Source organism: Oryzias latipes, chromosome 22, assembly GCF_002234675.1.
Source record: "Oryzias latipes chromosome 22, ASM223467v1".
In the NCBI taxonomy this organism is placed as follows: domain Eukaryota; kingdom Metazoa; phylum Chordata; class Actinopteri; order Beloniformes; family Adrianichthyidae; genus Oryzias; species Oryzias latipes.
Genome location: NC_019880.2, coordinates 28,287,238 through 28,307,665, shown reverse-complemented (window position 1 = coordinate 28,307,665; position 20,428 = coordinate 28,287,238). Strand labels below are relative to the sequence as shown.

The window sequence follows — 20,428 nt, the reverse complement described above, 5'->3', positions numbered from 1 at the left end:
GACACCAGGCCATCTTCCAAAAATCTTTGCCTCACTGTGCATGCAGATGCACTCACATCTGCCTGATGCCATTCCTGAGCAAGCTCTAAACTGGTGCCACTCCTGCCACTGGTGGCAGCTGAATCCTCTTTAAGAGACGATCCTGGCGCTTGCTGGACTTTTTTGGACGCCCTGAAGCCTTATTAACGAGAGATGAACCTCTTTCCTTGAAGTTTTTAATGATCCTTCAAATTGTTGATTTAGGTGAAATCTTAGTTGCCACAATATTCTTGCCTGTGAAGCCATTTCCATTCAACGCAATGATGGCTGCACGCGTTTCTTTGCAGGTCACCATGGTGAACAATGGAAAAACAATGATTTCAAGCATTACCCTCCTTTTAACATGTCAAGTCTGCCATTCTAACCCAATCAGCCTGACATAATGATCTCAATCCTTGTGCCCCTCAACATTCTCACCTGAGTTAACAACACAATTACTGAAAGGCTCTCAGCTGGTCCTTTAATGACAGCAATGAAAGGCAGTGGAAAGATTTTTTCGGGATTAAGTTAATTTTCATGGCAAAGACGGACTTCACTATTCATCTGATCAATCTTCATAGCATTATGGAGTATTTCCAAATTACTATTATAAAAACTTAAGCAGCAACTTTTCCAATTTCAAATATTTATGTAATTCTCAAAACCCTTGACCACGACTGTACACAAAAGTATAAATACTAAGATTATAAAAGACTTGGAAGATTTACCTTGATGAGAACATGTGGTATTTAAAATAAGAAGGAAATCTTTGAAACTTACCAAAATGTAAAACAAAAATTTGGAGAAATTTAAGGGAAACTATTGCCAATGGAAAGATGCTTTGTAATGTATGCTATCCTCACCTTTTATTATGAAAGAGCATTTTAATAGCAGTACCTAACTGCTGCTAACACACTTAAAGCATGGCTTGAAGTTGTGCTCAATTGGTCCATAGGCTGCCTCTGCACATTAGCCTGGACTTAACATAAAACACTGTTGAGTATTGTCTATTCAATTTGAATACTTTGTATTAATTTAGATATGTTTTGTTATGCTAAACCTAACAAGAAGGAGTCTGATTTTTTTCTCCAAAATAGGTTTGATGTCCTGTTCAATCTAAGACTGTCAAACCAACCTCCAAATTTGATGTACCTATGAAGTACATTGTGGCAGTGTGTGGTATGCCAAACTTTGGGTCAAAATTGAATCTGATTATGATGATGATAATATTATACGTCTGACATATACTTTAAAAGAAAAAAATTGGACGAGATAAAAAAAAAGACAAGAAACATCCAAAAGATAGGGAGAAGTAAAATCCATGCATGCCCTAGTCCAAATTTATTACAAACCCTATGCACTCACTCTGTATTACTCTGTAATGAGGACACATTTAGTTTCAGATAAACATATACACATGTAACTACACATTTTACAACTATAGGCACGAAACATACATACATGGAAACATCTGACACACACATGAAACACAACATTTCAGATTCAGTATTGGACCAGATAAATATGCCTGTCAAAATTTCAACCATTTATCAAAAAGGTTGGAAAATAAGGAAGTTAAATGCAGTTTAACTTTTTCACTTGTTTGTCTTAAAATGATTTCCTCTGTAATTTGACCCTGTGAGGAGAAACAGTTCAGACATAAGAAAACCACTTTACAATCCTACTCTAACTTCTAGTTTGTTCTGTGGAGACTGAAACATTCAGTGATTGCTTGCTTGTGCATTTATTCACAAATAACAAGGCTCACTTCACTCTCAGTTAGTCAATGTTATGTAGTCTGTGTTGAAGCAGGTGCAAGCAGAGAGCCCAGCTGAGAAAACACTGTTGATTCAGAATAAGTTGTGTGCAATACAATCTGCTGCCTCTAAGTCACACGTTTAGGTTTAGTATGCCTCTTGCCAAGGTTTGGTTTCACTGTCAGTCATGTTCCTGTGAACAAAAGAGATAAAAAGGCATTTTTATCTCTCTTGAAAAAAGAAACTTTTTTCATGATGTTTTTTGAACAATTGTATGTGAAGTATTTCTATTTATTTGTTTTTCTTTATCTGTCATAGAAATGTGGTCTGATCTCAAATTCTTTTCCCAGAGTGTAAAATTATGCTATTATGTTTAGCACCACTCAAATACCTGCCTTCTGATTTTACATTGGAATGTTTCACATCAACAGTAGCATGGCAGCTGGTCGTGACTACTTAAAGTTCCACTCCAACTATATTTTCAACTATTGTAAAAAATGTTCCCAGTGGTCTGTTGATTATAATTATGCAGTTTTTAGCCAAAATGTAAAAATCGATGTCGTTTTTAAGACATATTTTCTACAGAGTGGCAGGAGTTCATTAGAAATATGCCTTTGAGTTGTGAGTGGGACTGTTGGAGCGGAAGTAACCCTCCGCTGTTATCCCATTGTCCCTTTGTTTACACTTTCACCTGCTAGCTTACAGCCCCCCACCCCAAGCCAACATCAGTGGTGCAACAATCACGGCAAGCAATACTAAAGCTACCCAGCCAGATACCGGCTCAGACAAGGAAAATGAAGACTTTAATGGTAGTGCTGTCATGCAATTAATTGTTTTGTGCGAATAAATAATCGTGACCTGTAATTAATTGATCCAATTAATCCATTTTTAATCACATTTATTTTTAACCTATTAATTGCTGTGAAAAGCCTCATTTTGAGATATTTTCCTTTAAATAATGACATTGTGGAGCAGAAAAGGATCAAATTGTGACTAAGAAGTGACTTTATTAAGCTTTCCTAAAATAACAGACTTTCAATCTTTTCTTTTACACCAACAAGGGATATTTTTTTCTAATCTTGAACAATTAAGAAAAGCAAAATGAAGCACAAGAACAAAACATCAGGTCCAGGGTGCTCAAATTTAACACATAAAAACAGTAGAAACACTTTTCTGAGCAATTCAAAAAATATTGACCAGAAAGCAATGTAAGCAAAGTAAGAGGCTGAATTCAAATAAAACATTCATGCAAGTAAGAAGTTGGACCTTTGTTTTCTGTTGTCAGAACACAACAATGGTTAGATAAAAAATGGGATTAACGCGATTTTTAAAAATAACACGCTAATTTGTCTATAATTGATTAATTGTGATTAACGCGATAATTTGACACCCCTAGTTAATGGAGTGCATGCATCAGAATGGAGCAGAGCAGTGAGACTTTGGCCCACCCTTTTCATTTGCTGCACCACAAAAGAGAGCTTTTTTAAATGGCTGTTTTTCATCTGCTCCTGATTCATGGCAACTTGATAAAGAAATACTAAGAAAAGCAGTTTTAATCTTAAATTATATATATATATATATATATATATATATATATATATATATATATATATATATATATATATATATCCTCCATAATGAGAAAAATGCTACAAGAACAAGTTAAAAACACCAAAATCACAATTTTCATTTGAGTGAGACTTTAAGAAAGTCTCGCGCTTGAAGGGACGATAAAACTTACAGGATTTGATCAAATGAAGGTTATTTAACCAATCAGTTGGGCATCAGTTTAAAGATGTTTATATTGTTTTATTATGCAGTACCACCCCATTGACATTCTAAACCCTTAGCTCTCAGAGACTCATATTTAAAAAATAGTAAATTTCTTCCCTGTTTATTGTGTTATGCACCATTTTGTTAAATTCTTTCATGAAACACATGCTGGTAATGTATTTTTTATAATATTTCAATCTACTGTTTTCACAAAGTTTTATTTATTACACAAACATATTTCTGCTAAGGTTTTATTTTATTATCTTATTTTTATATATTAAAAATGTTCAGGATATCATGTTAAAGGTAAAACAGGTTCTGACCAACGTCTTTTCTTGCCAGCAGAAGCAGAACAAATTTGTTGTTTCACAGCCACGCCTAAACAAACATTTTAAAAAGATCTAGAAATTTCAAATGTTTTATGTGCTTTAGTGCTTTTATTTTGCTTCTACTAGCTTAAAACCAGAGAGCTAAAAAAAGATTGCTTGTTGAAATTTAAAGAAGTACACAACAAAAAACTACACTACAAAATAATATCAACAAGTAGCCAACAGATTTTAAAAAAGGTCACCATCACAACTATTCAAATTTACTTAAAGATTTTAAAGTTTGTAACCTGAACTATACTCTACTTTGTTTGAAAGAAGTACACTGTTCATGCCTGAGGAGGAATCAAAAGACATGGAGGTCTACCATTGCTTACAGCTGCCACTATTATTGTGAAAAGCATCAAGCCTTCGATCAGGAAGACAATACACTACAACAGCCTGGATTATGGAAGGGTTAGGACTTTTTCAAAAACAACAAAGAAGTTGCCTTAACTTTTGCTTGAATAATCTCCACAAAAAAGTTATTGTAAAGACAACTCCCCTGTGTTTTTGAAAAAGAAATAAACCACAGACAATAACTTTGTTATCTTGCTTGTGTCAATGTATAGATGATCAGCTTTTTCTGTAAATTGTATGGACTGACATGTTTATGGCTGAGAGGAATGACCTCCTCCAAACCCTTGTCCAATCTGTTGAAACCTTTTAAATCGTGGTGGACCGTTATTCTCTTTGTCTACATTTTTCTAGCATCATTTAATGTCTACATTTTTTGCATTTGCAAATATGAAGAAAAGTGAAGGTTGATTCAACTTTGAAATGCTTATTTTTTTCCCTTTTTTACGAAGAACACAGAAAATGTTGGAATGTAGAGGACTTTTTTAAATATGAAGTTGTAACATGTATATAACATGTGGCCAAATTTGCTTTAGAAAATGTTTAGACTTTGTGTTGTAACAGTATTTGTTTTATTCAGTGAGTTGTCCATGAAGACAAATAAAGAAGAGGACCACATCACTGCGTTTCTCTGTGTATGTCCAAAGAAACGGTGCACTCAGGACAAGTTTTATATCTGACAGTGTGTAAATAATTTATTGCATTATTTGCTAAGAAATACCTCCATCAGTCACATTATTTCTTTATTGTTTTTACCAATAATCAGACTTCCATAATCTATACTTTGAGAGGTTTTATGTCTTGATCCCTAAACATTTTCTGTCGCAATTCCAGTAAATCAAAAGGATACAAAGCCCAAAAGTGTTTCCTGAGATATATATTTTCATGTTAAAAATAAGCTGACATTTTGTCTTTAAATCATCTTCAGATGTATTTCAATAATTCATGCAGAAGAAGGAAAGTGTCTAAGCACAGTGTTTAGTAACTTATCATTTACAGCTTGGCTCTCGTCAGGCCAGTCACAAACTTTTTCTGCAGGGCCCCCCTTTCTGAAGATTAGAATATTTTCGAGCCCCCCCACACTGACACAAACATACAAATCCTTTGTTTCTAAACTCCACCGCGCCCCCCCTGCAATACCTCCGCGCCCCCCCCCCCCCCCCCCCAGTTTGGGAACCACTGCGTCAGGCCAACTGTGCTTAAATATTAATGAGCATGGTAAAATCAACATTCAAAAAGAGCAAAAAAATGGTTGTTTGTTGGTTTTAGGCACTGCTCAGCTATGCCCATTCATTGTTAAGTTAAACCAGTGGTTTTCAAACATTTACTCTTGTTCCCCCCTTTGGAGGAGGAAAATGTTCATTCCCCCCAAGAAAAAACTGTGACAAAATAAGCCAAATATGTTAAACTTTAATACCATATTGGCAAGAGACAAAAAAAAAATAGATAAAGGATCATTCACTTTGTAAGAACAATAACATTGAACCTATGTGCAAAAAAAAAAAAAAGTTGTGTTAATGGCTGCAATGTGCCTGCTTTGTGCTACACAGCTTTTCAAAACAAGGTTGCAGGTTTGTTACTGTAACTCTCAAGTCATGCATAATATTGAGCCTAGCTCTGTTATTTGTCAGAAGTAAAGCCTATTTCACAAAGATAGGATGTAGAATGGAAGCAGAATGCCCACAGCCTTCTGCCCTATGAGTGGATGCTCCCTCTCCACACCCAGCCAGAATTCAGGGAGTGTCTGTGCTGTAAACCTCATCCTCAGGTGGAGTCTGACGTGATTTCAATGAACTGATCCTCCTCAGCAAGTGCTGCTGCACGGAGGCAGTACGTCCATTATACATGCAATTCTCCATTCTTCAGCAAATCTGGTCACAGTTGCAAAGAAAAGCTGGTGTAGGTATCCAATCTGTACCAATCGCATGTGCAAAATGCATCAATGTCCAGGCATGGGTGGTTGCCTGGGTGGTGTGTTCGTCCACTCAGCAGAAGCAGGGAATACAGAGGTGGAAAAAAAGGAGTGAATTGCACTCTGTAGTCTAGTGCAAAATAAGAGATATATTTATGAGATAAGAGCCTTTTCGTTTTGTGATCGACACATCACAGTTTTTCTCAGTCTGCCATTCTTGTTCCTGTAGCCATAATTTAAAAAGGCCTGCTTTTTTTTGAGAGAAAAAAAACCTGTAACCCTTGTGCTATCCTAGGCACTTTACCATTGGGAGTTGGGTCATATAGACCCACTAGACCAGGGGTCTCAAACTTGCGGCCCGCGGGCTATTTGCGGCCCCCAAGATGATATTTTGCGGGCCCCGCCTTAGTATGAAAGTTTAATGTTAATGCGTCCCCCCAGTTTGTGTGAATGACACTTTTTCAGTGTTGTGCGTGGAGCTGACAAACTAACCAATCACAGTGGGGTACATGTCTCTTGGGGGCGTGACATTAACCGGGCTTGAAAGCAGGTAAACATTTAAAACAGGAAACCTGACAGCCCCCTTCCTCGGACCACATTAAGGAGTTCTTTCCTTTCCTTTTTAGAACGTATCTATTCGCTCGTAATTTTCTAAATACATGCAGTCCGTGCTGAACATTTCTCTGGGTCGCATGGACCCGGAGGATGGTTAAGGTTATGGTTATGGTTAGGCGCGGCGGCGTATCAACCCCGACCAAAACGGTTCTCATGCACGGCTGTCTTACTGCAGCCCGCAACTCCCGCAGGAGATGGGTCAGCTGAGGAGAATAAATGTCCCACATCTACATGCGTGACAGCTAACAGGGCTTTAACATTGAACACGTGTGAGCAACAACAAGATTTAGCCTCAGAAACAAAATGCAACGATAGACGTGTTTTAGACGAACCAGCGCCTGGCTTGGATCTTAGCTAGACCAGGCCGGGGGGGGTGGGGGTGGGGGGTGGGGGGTGAGATGAAGGCGAAGCTGGCTCTCAGACACTCACAAGTTGCGTGTGTGCGTTGAAGTTGCGGCCCACCCTCAGTTAGACCCTGCCTTCTGTGGCCCCCAGGTAAATTGAGTTTGAGAACCCTGCTTTAGACAGTAATCTGAACCTTTTTTCTTCAATGATTTGTGATCTTCACTGGTGTCCATGGATTACATGAAATCTTTCCACCTTTATCCACTGGTAGGGAGAACACGTCAATGTAAGGGGGGGGGGGGGTCATCTAAGATAGCACAAGGGTTAAAGCAGGAGAATACATATCCTAAAATCAAAATAACAAATTTTCCCTAAATTTCAAAAAATGTATAGGGCAAGTCTTAATTTTGTCATCTCAGGGTACACTACCGAATCTGGTAAGTGGCAACATTGCATGTGGAAACTTATAAAATGTGAAGAAAATACGGCTGTTGCGGGGACCAAGAAGATTCACATACAATGGGCGGAGCGCAACGCGTTCAATTCCCGCACACTGTGAGCCACGCCTCGGTCTGCACACTGCAGCCAGGGGTACTTGAGTTTCCCCTGCTTCTCGTGTGCAAATCATGTGATCTTTGGCGTCATCTAGTGGTTTGTAAAAGTAACAGCTTCTTCATTAGTTGTGCCAAAGCATCTTAGAGAAAAGAACTGCTAAATAAGCAATGTGTGGAAGTGTTTTTCAAAACACAATTCAAAGTAATATGCAATCCTCAATTGACAATTGAAATTACAAGTTAATCATGCAATTTGAAAAAGCACTTTGCAACTGACAAGTCAGTATGCAATTCAAATTTGGAAAATAATACATTTTGCTTTTTAGAATTTAATATTAAAAACTACAATTCAGTATGACAATAATAATACTAATAATAACAAATTCAATTGCATTTTAAATGGTCATGGGTTTTTTGATATCATATTTCAAATGACAACATTTTGCAATTTACAAATCAATATGAAGTTTGACCTTTCATTTTGAAAATCCATTCATTCATTATTAATCTTCTAAGCCGTTTGTTTCCTTTCGGGATCACGTGGCTGCTGGAGCCTATCCCAGCCACTTCTGGGCGAAGGCAGGCGACATCCTGGATAGGTCGCCAGTCTGTCGCAGGGCACATTTTGAAAATATATTTTGCAATTTACTATACAATATTAAAAAATGACATTCTAATACATTGTTTGCTTTAAACTTGTTGTAAAGTAACTTATTGCATTGTAATTTGTCATGGAGTTTTTGTGTCAAAATTCAAATTGAAATACAAAACTGTCAAACGCTCATAAGGCAGGGCCCACCACCTTCCTAAATTTACCAAGTCCTGCCTCCACGTCCTTTGGCCAACCAATTAAAAATATTAAAGACTCTCAGCTAACCTGTGGAATTATTTGGCATTGGTGGTTAGAGAAGAGAATGTGCTATCTGCCAATTAATTAGATTCTGTGTTTCTGATTACAAACATATTGCTTAACATATGATATAAGCAAAATAATCCAGTACTTGCTGCCAGAAAAACAATTACAGAAGAACAAACAAGACAGAATAAACACAGTTTTGACAGTTGTTTTCTAGGTTGTATCAGAAAGAATTTTGCTTTATACCTTTCATTCACTGAGTTAAATATTTAAAAAGAGAATAAAATCAAGGAAAATAAGGATCCAAGAAAAGCAAAACAAAACAAATCCTTAGTGTCAGTGTAAGCACAGTTTACAACCCGAACAAGATCAGACATACAACAGAAACACACAAAGTGGACTGAGGCGCAGCCATAGGGGCACCTTGCTTAGCATGGGGTGTAGATGGATTACAATGTGGTGGGGGCGTCTCGGCGTTGCTGCTCAATATTGAAGCACAGAAGCACATATGCAGACAACAACACAGTACATGATGTGCTTAAGAGTCATTTACATTTATGGGGAATTCTATTAAAATATTGTGTAATTTTGTGTACTTTCAAAAGTTTTCATGATTTTGGGTACATTTCCAATTCAACCAAAAACAACTTGAAAATGTAGAACTTTTTGTTTATGAATAAAAAAATGGCTGGGCAGAAGATCAAACTACAGCAAAGTTAGAAAGATTACACATGTTATGTAATCTCTGGAAATACGGCGTGGGAACACAATATTTGGTTTTAACCAGTTTATTTTAACAAAGCAGCTAACATGTTTTCAGAAGAGTGAGGGCTTCTGGGTAATGGAGTACTGGTTGATGTTAGAGGGAGGAGACACTACTGCCGCCTCTGTGTGTTTGTGTAGATGTGAGGAATTCAGCTGCTCGGAGACCTTCCTCTCCGGGTGGGGAAGATTTTTGTTTGACAGCAGCCCAACAAGAATGAAACGCAGGAGGACAAACAAAAAACATCGCATGACGAAGTTCAGGAAAAAAGTATTTGCCAACTAAAAATTCAGCGAGGGAGAACGGCCACATTTGTCCTTTCAGATGACTTGTGGCAGCGGGATTAAACTACAATTCGACAGCTGTGTTTTTGAATGGGGTGAAAATAAGTGGAAAATTCTCCGAAACGGCGAGTCCGAAGAATTTCCAGGAGGCCAAAACCTCTTCGGTTCGGTTTGGGGCGCAGGCAGAGAAAACGCCCTGCTGCTACTATCTCCAAATTCAAACTTTATCGCCGAGTTGCGCCAAATATGCATCTTTCCCTTAACGCGAGGTAAACATTCCAGCAGCTTTCTCCCCCATTTCCCCCCACAGAGACTGCAAACGTAGTGGGGGTTCAATACTTAACTTGGGAAAGGTTGGGAGTTTTCTGCTTCTTTTTCTATCTGTTGGAGTATTTTCCCTCATTGTCGTGCTGCTCCTGCTGGCAGCGCTTTGGGTGGGCTGAGAGCCCAAGGCGGTTCTGCTAGGCCTACGGCCATTAGCCCCGGACAAAGACGAGCGTCCGTGGACGTTTGGAAAGAACAAAACCGCGTGGACAACGTCTCAAGATTTGTCAAATTCCCTTACAATGAGCGACTCTGCGGCCGTGTCGGCGGGCGCCGAGAGGAGGATGGAAACACGGCTGAAGAGGCTGGAGGACATGCTCAGAGACCCGAGGTCCGCCTTAAACCTCGAAAGTTTGCTGGTAAGTTCAGCGGATATTTAATGAAGCATGTTTTGTTACTTATTTGAACCGCTAACAACACCACGTGAGTTTAGGAAAAGCGCGTGCACCTTCAGGGTTCCCCCACAACCCCCCGTTCCCGTTAGCTTGCAGCTGCTGCTCAGTCATTTTTGAACAAAGTTCCTCTCATCTTCCTCCACTCCAGCATCAAGCTTCTTCTCTTCCATTCTGGTGTTGATCAGGAAGAAAGGGAACAGAGCCAGTGGATTCACTTAGACGGGCCTGATCTGATGAGATGAGAGCTTTAGGCGGAGTCGAGATGCAGTTTGTGGCTACAGATTTGGATAACCAGTGGAAAATGTCCATCTTGGTGTGGTCTTGGAGTCTAATACTTCAGGGCAAAACTCCCTCTTAGATAACCGTCAGCTACAGACTTACTGAACATTTAAAACGTGTGATGTTCCCTTAAAAAACACATTTGACTCCCAGTGTTTTGTTTTCCAAAGGAAACACTTTCCTTTTGACAACTGTCTGAAGCTTAAATATTTCAAAACACTGGGTCAGACATTTATTTTCCTTAAATTCCCACTTGATCATCATTTGATTATATTCTAAAATTATTCCCACCGGTTTTTTAATCATGATTATGCCGTTTTTAGATAAAATCAGAAAAGCAGTTTCATTTTCTGGAACTTTTGGTGCAGAGTAAACCTGTCCAACCCCCTCCATCCATCTGTCTGCATGCTCTCCTGCTAGCTTACAGCCCCTCACACCCCCCACTTAACATTATCCATGCAACAAAAATGGCAAGTGATATTGGAGCTGTCCAGCCGTACAGTTTTGAGCCAGATACCAGCTCAGATGAGGTAGAACAAAGGCAGACATGGATCTTTGTCTGCAAGTGAATGCATCATAATAGTGGAGCAGGGAGCTGGTAATCTGCCTGCTGTATTTTTATGTCACACCTACAATCTTTTTTTCCAATAGCATTAATAATCCTGATTAAACATTTGAATGAACAAATATTTAGAAATTCCGAGTTTTATTTTTAAACATATGAGAAAAGCCTCAAGAACATGTTAATAACACCAATAACACTGTTTTTACCAGAATGGGTCTTTATGGAGGTCTGCCAAAATAAAAGGCAAAGTCTCTGTCTACCTTGTAATTGGTCCCATCTTGTTCAGGACCTCCTCCACATCCCACCCCTTCATCCTTCTTCTGTACAACAAAAACAGTCCTTCTCCATCCTCAAAGCTTCTGCAGAAAACTCTTCTGAAAGCAGTGGTGTTTACTTCCTGGACATGAACCGGGAAGACAGAGGTGTTGAGTGTTTCAGACAAAGTCTATGTGGGAAGCTTGTGGAAAGGGGGCGGATGGCTGCGGATGGTTTTCCATTTTTAGTTGCCCTTTGTTGTTTGAATTGAGACTTTTTCAGTATGGGAATTGAACCACAAAAAAACACTGGTAGTTCTGCCATCTCTTTTGTGCAGGTGAAATAATAACAAGTAAACCAGAAATGTCACCACAACTCTTGGGCTTCATTTCTTGTTACAGTGAATCACAAATCCCTTTCCTCTGTAGCTTAGCAACTACGAAAAAGAACAAAGAAGATTGAACTATTTGTCCTTAGTCTTTTGTAAAATGAAGGTTTGCCCTTTTTGTTAGCATAAAGTAGGATCTTTATATATGTATTATATTTTTAGTTTTTTAATTTTTTTTGAAGAAGTAGCGGAAAAGGGACGCGTGACTCTTCTGTCAGTGTTCTCCAAAAATGGCTTACAGTATTTTTTTCTGACTCTACAATTAAAAGGCAGATTTTTAAAGTCCCACTCCAACTATATATTTTTTATATCCTAATATTGTTCCCTCTGGTCCTTTAATTATTATTATGGAGTTTTTAGTGAAAAAATAACTAAAAACTTTGTCGTTCTTTTGTCTTTTTCTGCTGAGCCAAAGGAGAACACAAAAAATTTGTGAGCTAATTTCCCAGCATGCCTTTGTTTAGATTCTCTCACGCTAGCGCTAGACGCTGGGTCGTGTGGACCCAGATCCGACCTTGATGCGAAACTATTACGATGGGGGCCCCAATGTTAAATGGTGCAGTTCTTGTTTTTGTTGTAACCAACACATTCTCACTCCCAGCTCGTCATATATGAACATATTTTCGTGGCCCCCTCCACATCACTTTTGGAGGGGGCCATGGACCATTACTGGTCCAGAGCAGCTTGGTACCGGGCCGTAGACGGGAAAGAAATGCATACGCTAACTTTGATTCTTTCCTCCTTTTCATTTTCTGATTCAGAATTAAGTTTGATTTAGGAAAACTACTGGATTCTGTTCACCACATCTGCCTGTCTTGCCGCATCACGTGACATAAAGCGACTGCTCGCTCGGAGCGCTAGCTAAGTTATTAGCCCAAAGCACAAATCTAACAAAAGCCAAACAAAAAGACGTGTTTGGAAAGTTTCTTTGGGGAGAAAAGATCTAGTGAGGAAACTGAAGAAGAGTCTTCAACTTCAACAAAACATAAAGCTGCTGTTTGCAAACAAAACGTATGGATTTATGGAAACAGTTGTTTCACTCTACATAATATGCAGTGACTGACTCTCGAATGTTTCACACAATCTCACAATAATAAAGATGTAGACACAGTGGATTCACTTTCATATTATATTTAGAAAATACCAGTTTTACGATGGTTGTGTTGTTTCATTTATCTGTCACACCTTAAAAGTTGGATGCGGCTGAAGTTAGAATCCTGTTGTTAGCCCCCACTTTAAATTAAAGGGAAAATCTTCATCACAGTTTGTTAAACCAGCCGCAAATATTTTACAGATAATGAAGATTCAATCAAATAAAGTTATAACCTGCTGAAGATGTTTTGGTACTGAGGAGACTTGTAAAAGGGAGATTCATAATTTTTTCCTACAGAAAGGCTGCAGGAAGCAGTTATGAAATGCAAACTGACTGAAAAACTTCCAACTTTTGTTTAAATGTTCATTCTCCTGGGGAGGTGTTTGATTTGTGGAAAGAAGCTAATGAGGGCTAGTGGATCCTCCGTTTATCTACTTTTCTTGGTGATGTTGGCATTTGTTGTGTGCATGTGTGGCGCATAGTTCCATGTGTTTTATGTTATGTGACATTAAATTCTGTCAATTTGAAGTGAGAGTTACATATTAATTACATGCAGATGTGCAACCCTTGGCTACTAAAATATATTACACTGAATATTTAGACATGCATTTTTTTCAGACCTTAATTTCAAGAATTTTTTTTAACTGGACCTCTGACTAACTGGACCTGCGCCCTAAATGAACCCCCATGCCTAAAGAGAACAGAGTGATCAGCAAATATTGAATAAAGGATGCCCGTATAGCCATATGCAAATGGTGTAATGACTCAATTTCACTATATAGCCTCTATCAGCATTCATTAAGTTTTACCTGAGCTCTCTGCAACATTACCCTGGTGTAAACTTGTTGATCATTTTTTGGTAGCCTGCAAATGCCAAGCACAAGCTGACCTTGTTAAGGGGAAACATTTAAAGGGCCTATACCATGCTATTCTTAAGCTTTTACAGTAAACAGTATCCATGTAAATAAGATATTACCTTTGGCACAGGAAATAATTAATGGTTTTAATAAATATTATTTTCCTGAGTTCTTTCCCTAACTGGAAGTAGACAACTCGATCTCTGAGGCACCGGCTTTCGCTCCGTGTGGGTGCCGCCCATTTTTCATGACGTCAACCCAGAGTCTGCCTCGGCAGCCGGTCTACGTTTCACCCAGAAAAAAGAACAACATCCAAAGATGGATGTGAATAATGTGCACATAAAAAGAAAGCAGATATGTGTGAGCCTGCGACAGACTGGTGACCTGTCCAGGTTGTCCCCTGCCTTTGCCCATAAGTGGACGGGATAGGCTCCAGCAGCCCTGTGACCCCGACAGGGACAAACGGAAGAAGAATGAATGACTAAATGAATGAAAGGAAAGCATTTTAGCCGATTACTGCTAGCTCTACGAAAACAGTGGGTGTGTTAGCCTGGGGGCGGTGCTTAGAGTGCAGACTCTTCCTGGAAGGGTATCCTCTCACTTGTCTACATCAGCTTGTGATAATTGGCTTGTTTTCGTGGGTCGGGAGGGGCTCGTACTCAGAGCGCAGTTTTTTTAGAGGAACACTTAGAAATGCATGAATGAATCAAAATACTTTGTTGGGGTAAATTTTAATGAGGAAAGAACATTGTAATGCACTTAAAAGCTCAGAAAAATGATTTTGCATGATATAGGCCCTTTAAAGGGCATTTTGGAGATTTAAAAAAATGTGGACACTTTATTACAAAAAAATGTAAGTTGCTCTCCTGCAGGAAATGACCTCACTGAGGGGAAAAGTTGGCTACTACATGTGGCTCAATGCGCCTTTGAGTGATTGCACTTTTCCTCCTTTCACTTTAGCTTGATCTCTTTGTCGTTGCTTTATTTAGCTCATCCTTTCAGGATCTGCAAGCAATTTTAGCTGCAATTACAGACTTTGGTTTTGCTGCTGACCTGATGGGTTCTGAAGATACCAAAAACCAAAAGTTACTGTAGTGCCTCCCACAACATGTCCTGGTAGCAGTTACAAACAATTCAATTACATGTTTAACTTGTTCCCATTATATTTCCATGTTTGCTACTTTTTATACTCATCCACTTTGCATTTTTTGTTTTATCCCAACTGTGTACCTATTAAACACCCCTGTTTTTTTTTGTCTCTCAGCATCTTTTGCTTCTCCTTGTTAGCATTTCATGGAAGATATCCACCTCCTCTCCACCGTCTTCTGTGACTGTGGGAGGTGGAGATAACCCTGCATGCAGTGTCCTCTTGAGAGTCAGCTCGAGGCACTGCTTCATCTCTGGAGTGCTGTAGAACTGCTCTCAGGCAGGCAGAAGCGATCCCGGCTTCAGTGCGCTTGCTGGATAGAAACACTGCCTTATAAGGCACTGGGGATGATGGCCCCGGCCAATTATTATTTTTTTCTCTTTTCTTCAAAACAAACCAGTCTCAGCTCCACACCTCCTTTGGTGAGACCAGCAGGCCTCTTTGTGGTCTTTTTTGGCATTTGCTGTTCTCCAGTAAGGGACGTTTAGCATTGACGTTGTCAGAATGTCGTCTTTAGTCAGTAATGCAGCTTCTGGGTTTCCATAACCAAGAAGTAAAGAAAAAAATCAGGGACAGAGTTTACTGCTTTAGGGCAGAGTTCGCAAAGCTAGCAAAGACTTTGCAAACTTGACTCTGATAAATATTCCTGACCAGCTGTATTAACCTCCTTCTTCATATCTTCGTATTTAGACTACCCAAGATTTTTATTTTTTCAGTTGAAACATCCCTAATAAAAAATAGCAAAACACGAAAATGTTCAAAATTGTATCTCCTGATTTTTGGCAAATAGCTAACGTGACCTTTAAGGAATGTTGAATCTTTGCAAGCAGGCATTTCTGAAGAATTGTTTCACAAATGGTTTCCTATATACAATGGTGCAAAAATGTATTTAGCCAGCCACCAATTGGGGAAGTTCTCCCACTTAAAAAAAGATGTTATTTATATCATAGGTATACCTCAACTATAAGAGACAAAAGGAGAAAAAAATCCATAAAAACCACTTTGTCTGATTTTTAAATAATTTGTAATTTTTAAATTATGGTGGAAAACAAATATTTGGCCAATAACAAAGTTAAACTCGATACTTCTTTATATAGCCTTTGTTGGCAATGACAGCAGTCAAACATTTTCTGCAAGTCTTCACAAGGTTTTCACAAACTGTTGCTGGTATTTTTGGCCCATTCCTCCATGCAGATCTCCTCTAGAGCAGTGATGCTTTGGGGCTGTCACTGGGCAACACAGACTTTCAACTCCCTCCAAAGATTTTCTATGGGGATGAGATCTGGAGCTTGGCTAGGCCACTCCAGGACCTTGAAATACTTCTTACAAAACCACTCCTTTGTTACCCAGGCAGTGTGTTTTGGGATTGTTGTCATGCTGTAAGAGCCAGCCATGTTTCATCTTCAATGCACTTGCTCATGGAAGGAGGTTTTCACTCAAAATCGAACAATACTTTTTCATTCTTTCCTTCCCAAAGCATGATGTTTCCACCCCCATGCTTTACAGTAGGTATGATGTCCTTTGGATGCAACTCAGCCTTCTTTCTCTTTCAAACACAACGAATAGAGTTCTAACCAAAAAAAATCTATTTTGGTTTCATCTGACCATAAGGCATTCTCCTAATCCTTTTCTGGATCGTCCAAATTCTCTCTATCAAACTTTAGACGGTTCTGCACATGTACTGGCCTTAGCAGGGGGACACGTCTGGCACTGCAGGGTTTGAGTCCCTGATGGCGTAGTGTCTCACTGATGGTAGCCTTTGTTACTTTGGTCCTAGCTCCCTGTAGGTCATTCACTAGATCCCCTAATGTGGTTCTGGGATTTTTGCTCACCGTTCTTGTGATCATTTTGACCCAACGGGGTGAGATCTTGCAGGGAGCTCTAGATCGAGGGAGATTATTAGTGGTCTTGTATGTCTTCCTAATAATTGCCCCCACAGTTGATTTCTTCAAACCAAGCTGCTTACCTATTGATATATAGATTCAGTCTTGCATTCTTGGATTCATGCGTACATTCTTGCATTACAAGAACGCACGCAGCTTGTAATGGAAATGAATACAATGGAAATGAATAATTAGAACGCAGTAAATGTGTCGTATTTCCCTGTGAGACGGAAACTTCTGTTGTAGAATGAGGATGTGTGTGTGCTGCTGAAACCGCACGCGTGTGTGTAAGAAGAGGGAGCGCGTGCAGCGCAACAGGGAGTGAGAGGCGCCGGCAGGAGGGAGTGAAGGAGAACAGTAATAAAATGTTTTTCCCCAGAAACCCTTGAACACAGGACTAGCAGAAAAAGTAAGTTATCATGAATGTGTCTTATGTGTTTATTATGGTTCCAATCACGCACCATATGCAGGACTTCAAAGAAAAAGTGCGGTGATGCGGTTATCGTCACACCCCAGGGCTCCAGACTGCGACCATTTGGTCGCATTTTGCGACCAAAATTTGAGAGTGTGCGACTGAATTTTACATCCAGTCGCACATGCGCGACCAGTAAATTTGCCTCCCCCACCCTTCGTATTTTTTATACATCAAACGTTGAAGGGGCACGTCAATGATCAATGAAATAATCAATGAGACGCGAGCGCACACGCACGCAGGCAGACACACACACTCGCGCACATATTCATTAAACGCGAGCACACACTCGCGTGATGCCCGTCTGTGAGGCGGCCACTGCGTGTGAGAAGAATAGGGAAAGCCACTTTAAGTGGCTAAAATGCGTGGAGGGGGAGGGGCCTATAGATAATCGAGCGCGCGTAAACATCTGTGGGAAGGAATCATCACAACCTGATATGTGTGTGTCTGAGCTATGAATAAGCGAACTATTGATTCGTTCTTCCCACCTGCGGCTAGTGTACCAGGGCCAGAGTCTACAGCGGGGGTCTCAAACTCGCGGCCCGCGGGCTATTTGCAGTCTCCAAGATGATATTTTGCGGTCCCCGCCTTAATAAGAAAGTTTAATGTGACTGCAGGCCGCCAGTTTGTATGAATGACACTTGTTCATTGTCGTGCACGGAGATGACCAACCAATCACAGTGGGGTAAATGACTCTTGGGGGCGTGACAATGACAGGGCTTGAAAGCAGGAAACCTGACAGCCCCCTCCCTCCCCAGACCACATTAAGGAGTTCCTTACTTTCCTTTAGAACGTATCTATTCGCTCGTAATTTTCTAAATGCATGCAGTCCGTGCTGGGCTGTGAGATGAAGGCGAATCTGCAGCGAGACTAAAGGAGGACAGGAAGATGGAGTTGTCCTTAACATTCAATTTAGTTTTAATATTCTTCTCCCCCTTAGTATGATCTGTGTTATTATATATTTTATGATTATTTTAATGTTTTGTGATGTATGTAGCATTTTTTAATGAATTGGTATTTTAAATTATTTTAATTAATCACTCAACTACAAAAACCATCAGGACACATGTCCCATAATGCATTGTTTTGTAGTCTGTAGGGCAGCTGTAGGGCAGCTTAGGGCAGCTGTAGGGCAGCTTGTCCGGGTAGGTTTGCCCCTTGCTCCCACCCCTTTCTCGCGATATTTTTGTGATGATTGACAGGTGATGTTGGAGCAAAAACAAAAATATATGTCTCACACCAGGTGATCTGCGCAGCGTTGAGTTCACCTGGGTGATCTCAAACACGCTTATTGTGCATCCTGGCTGCACCTATTTGGTGTCACAAAGATAAATTTCTATCCGTTTTCTTTACTTATTTGTACTGTCATGACAGCGATGCTTTTGTCAGTTTACCCGCATCTTCAAAAGTGCAGAATAAAATGTGACACTGAATTTGAAACATCACATTTTAATTTCTGCATCTATTATTAAAGTATTTATTAGTAATACAGTGGAAATTAATAGATTTGGTTAGCATGTTGATTTACGGTATGCGCCCCTAAATTTTCTGGTTGTGCCCCTAAAATTTTCAGTTAGGGGCCACTGTGCTCCTAGTGAAAAAAGTTAGTCTGGAGCCCTGCACCCCTAGCTGTGTCTATTGTACAGAATGCGTTCAGTTAGCCATATTTACTTGAATCTTTGACCGCTATCAGTTTTGGGGTTTCATTACATAATACTGGACATATTTTTCTATTAATTATTTGTCTTATTTTTCTGTAGGTGGCCGTGGTGCAGATGTAGAGTGGTTGACGGCAGGCTAGGTTCCCTCTTGCCCGACCATGTGTCTTTGGGCAAGACACTGAACCCCAGATTGCTCTTGGTAGTTAGTTTGGTGCCAGTGTTCTGCAGCAGATCAATGTATGAATGTGTGTGTACGTGGCTGAATGGGACTGTGACTGTAAAGCGTTTTGTGCCTCCTAGGAAGTTTGTAAAGCGCTATATAAGTATACACCATTTACCATTTCTATGTAGGTTTGAACTTTGATAGTTTAAAGAGAAAAAGGTGTTCATGCCTGTCTGAGAAAAGTGTATAAAGTGTGTATTAATGGGTCCTAAAACCCTGAAAACACCCGTAATCCTAGTTCACACATTTCACCTATAGTGGGTTATTTATGGAACATAACCCATTCGTAAAATAAGGGGCTACTGCCCTAGAGGTGCTGATTCACCAATGTAATATATAATCGATCCGTCACGACATAACGTGATGATTAGATAACGATTCATTAATGTTAAGATATTATTAGAATTAAATGTAGAAAAACGGCTGCAAACTGTGGCTGGAACAAACACTTCAGGGACAAACCTGCGTTTAAAAAAACAACAATGGTGGCAACTAGTTTCTTTGATTTAGTCAGGGAGCGTGAAATTTGTCAGGATTAAGGTGATTTAACTGGAAATATTTTAGTTCTGACAAACATGAAAGTTGGAGAGATTTACTCTATTTGCAAATTGTGTAAAACTAAAATATATTCTTTAAAAATCAGACCATGTGTTTTTTCTGTTTTTTCCCCTTCATTTTGTCTATCATAGTTGAGGTATACCTATGATTAAAATTACAGGCATCTCTCATCTTTTTAAGTGGGAGAACTTACACAATTGGTGGCTGATTAATCCGATTCAAAATCATTTAATTTGGAGTATTTGCAGATACTGAGCCATGATCCAATACTTTTGTAACAGATTTTAAAGATGAGCAAATATAATAAACAGATCCAGTCTCCCCCCCCCCCCCCTATTTTTCTTTTATTAACCTTCTTTTATCATTTAACACTTACACAGCATCACTTCTGTGAAGTAGCTTCAACAATCAAGTAAGAACAGTGCAACTTTATCAACTAGTAAAAATAGTTAACTATTACCTATTATAACCTGGTAATAATTATTCATGTGGAAAAAGCTTGGTGACTGTAGTGTTAGCATCTTTAGAATTATTGAACACTTTAGATATTCTTAAGAATTAATGATGACTTTATTTTAAAATGTTTTTTTAGCATAAATATAATGAGTATTCTTGACCAGCTCATGTCAAAGTAACCATTTAGTAGTTTTGGTGGTTTTTATATATAGTATATGGGATTTTATTCTTTTTGCCTTTTAAGACTTGCCATCAACAAGCATGGGCATCACA

At 39.3% G+C, this 20,428-nt stretch overlaps 1 protein-coding gene across 3 annotated transcripts in view; it reads left to right on the top strand.

Annotated features, from left to right (window-relative positions):
• Positions 1-9,429: 9,429 nt before the first annotated feature.
• LOC101172697 (rho-associated protein kinase 2) overlaps positions 9,430-20,428 on the top strand; it is a 72,548-nt gene continuing 61,549 nt past the window's right edge. For 2 of the 3 annotated variants that reach the window (XM_023951818.1, XM_023951816.1), the window contains exon 1: positions 9,430-10,282. In XM_023951818.1, coding sequence (XP_023807586.1) covers positions 10,166-10,282 — 117 coding nt within the window. In that variant the 5' untranslated portion in view covers positions 9,430-10,165. The remainder of the gene's footprint in view (positions 10,283-20,428) is intronic. The other variant, XM_023951817.1, reaches the window with a different exon arrangement.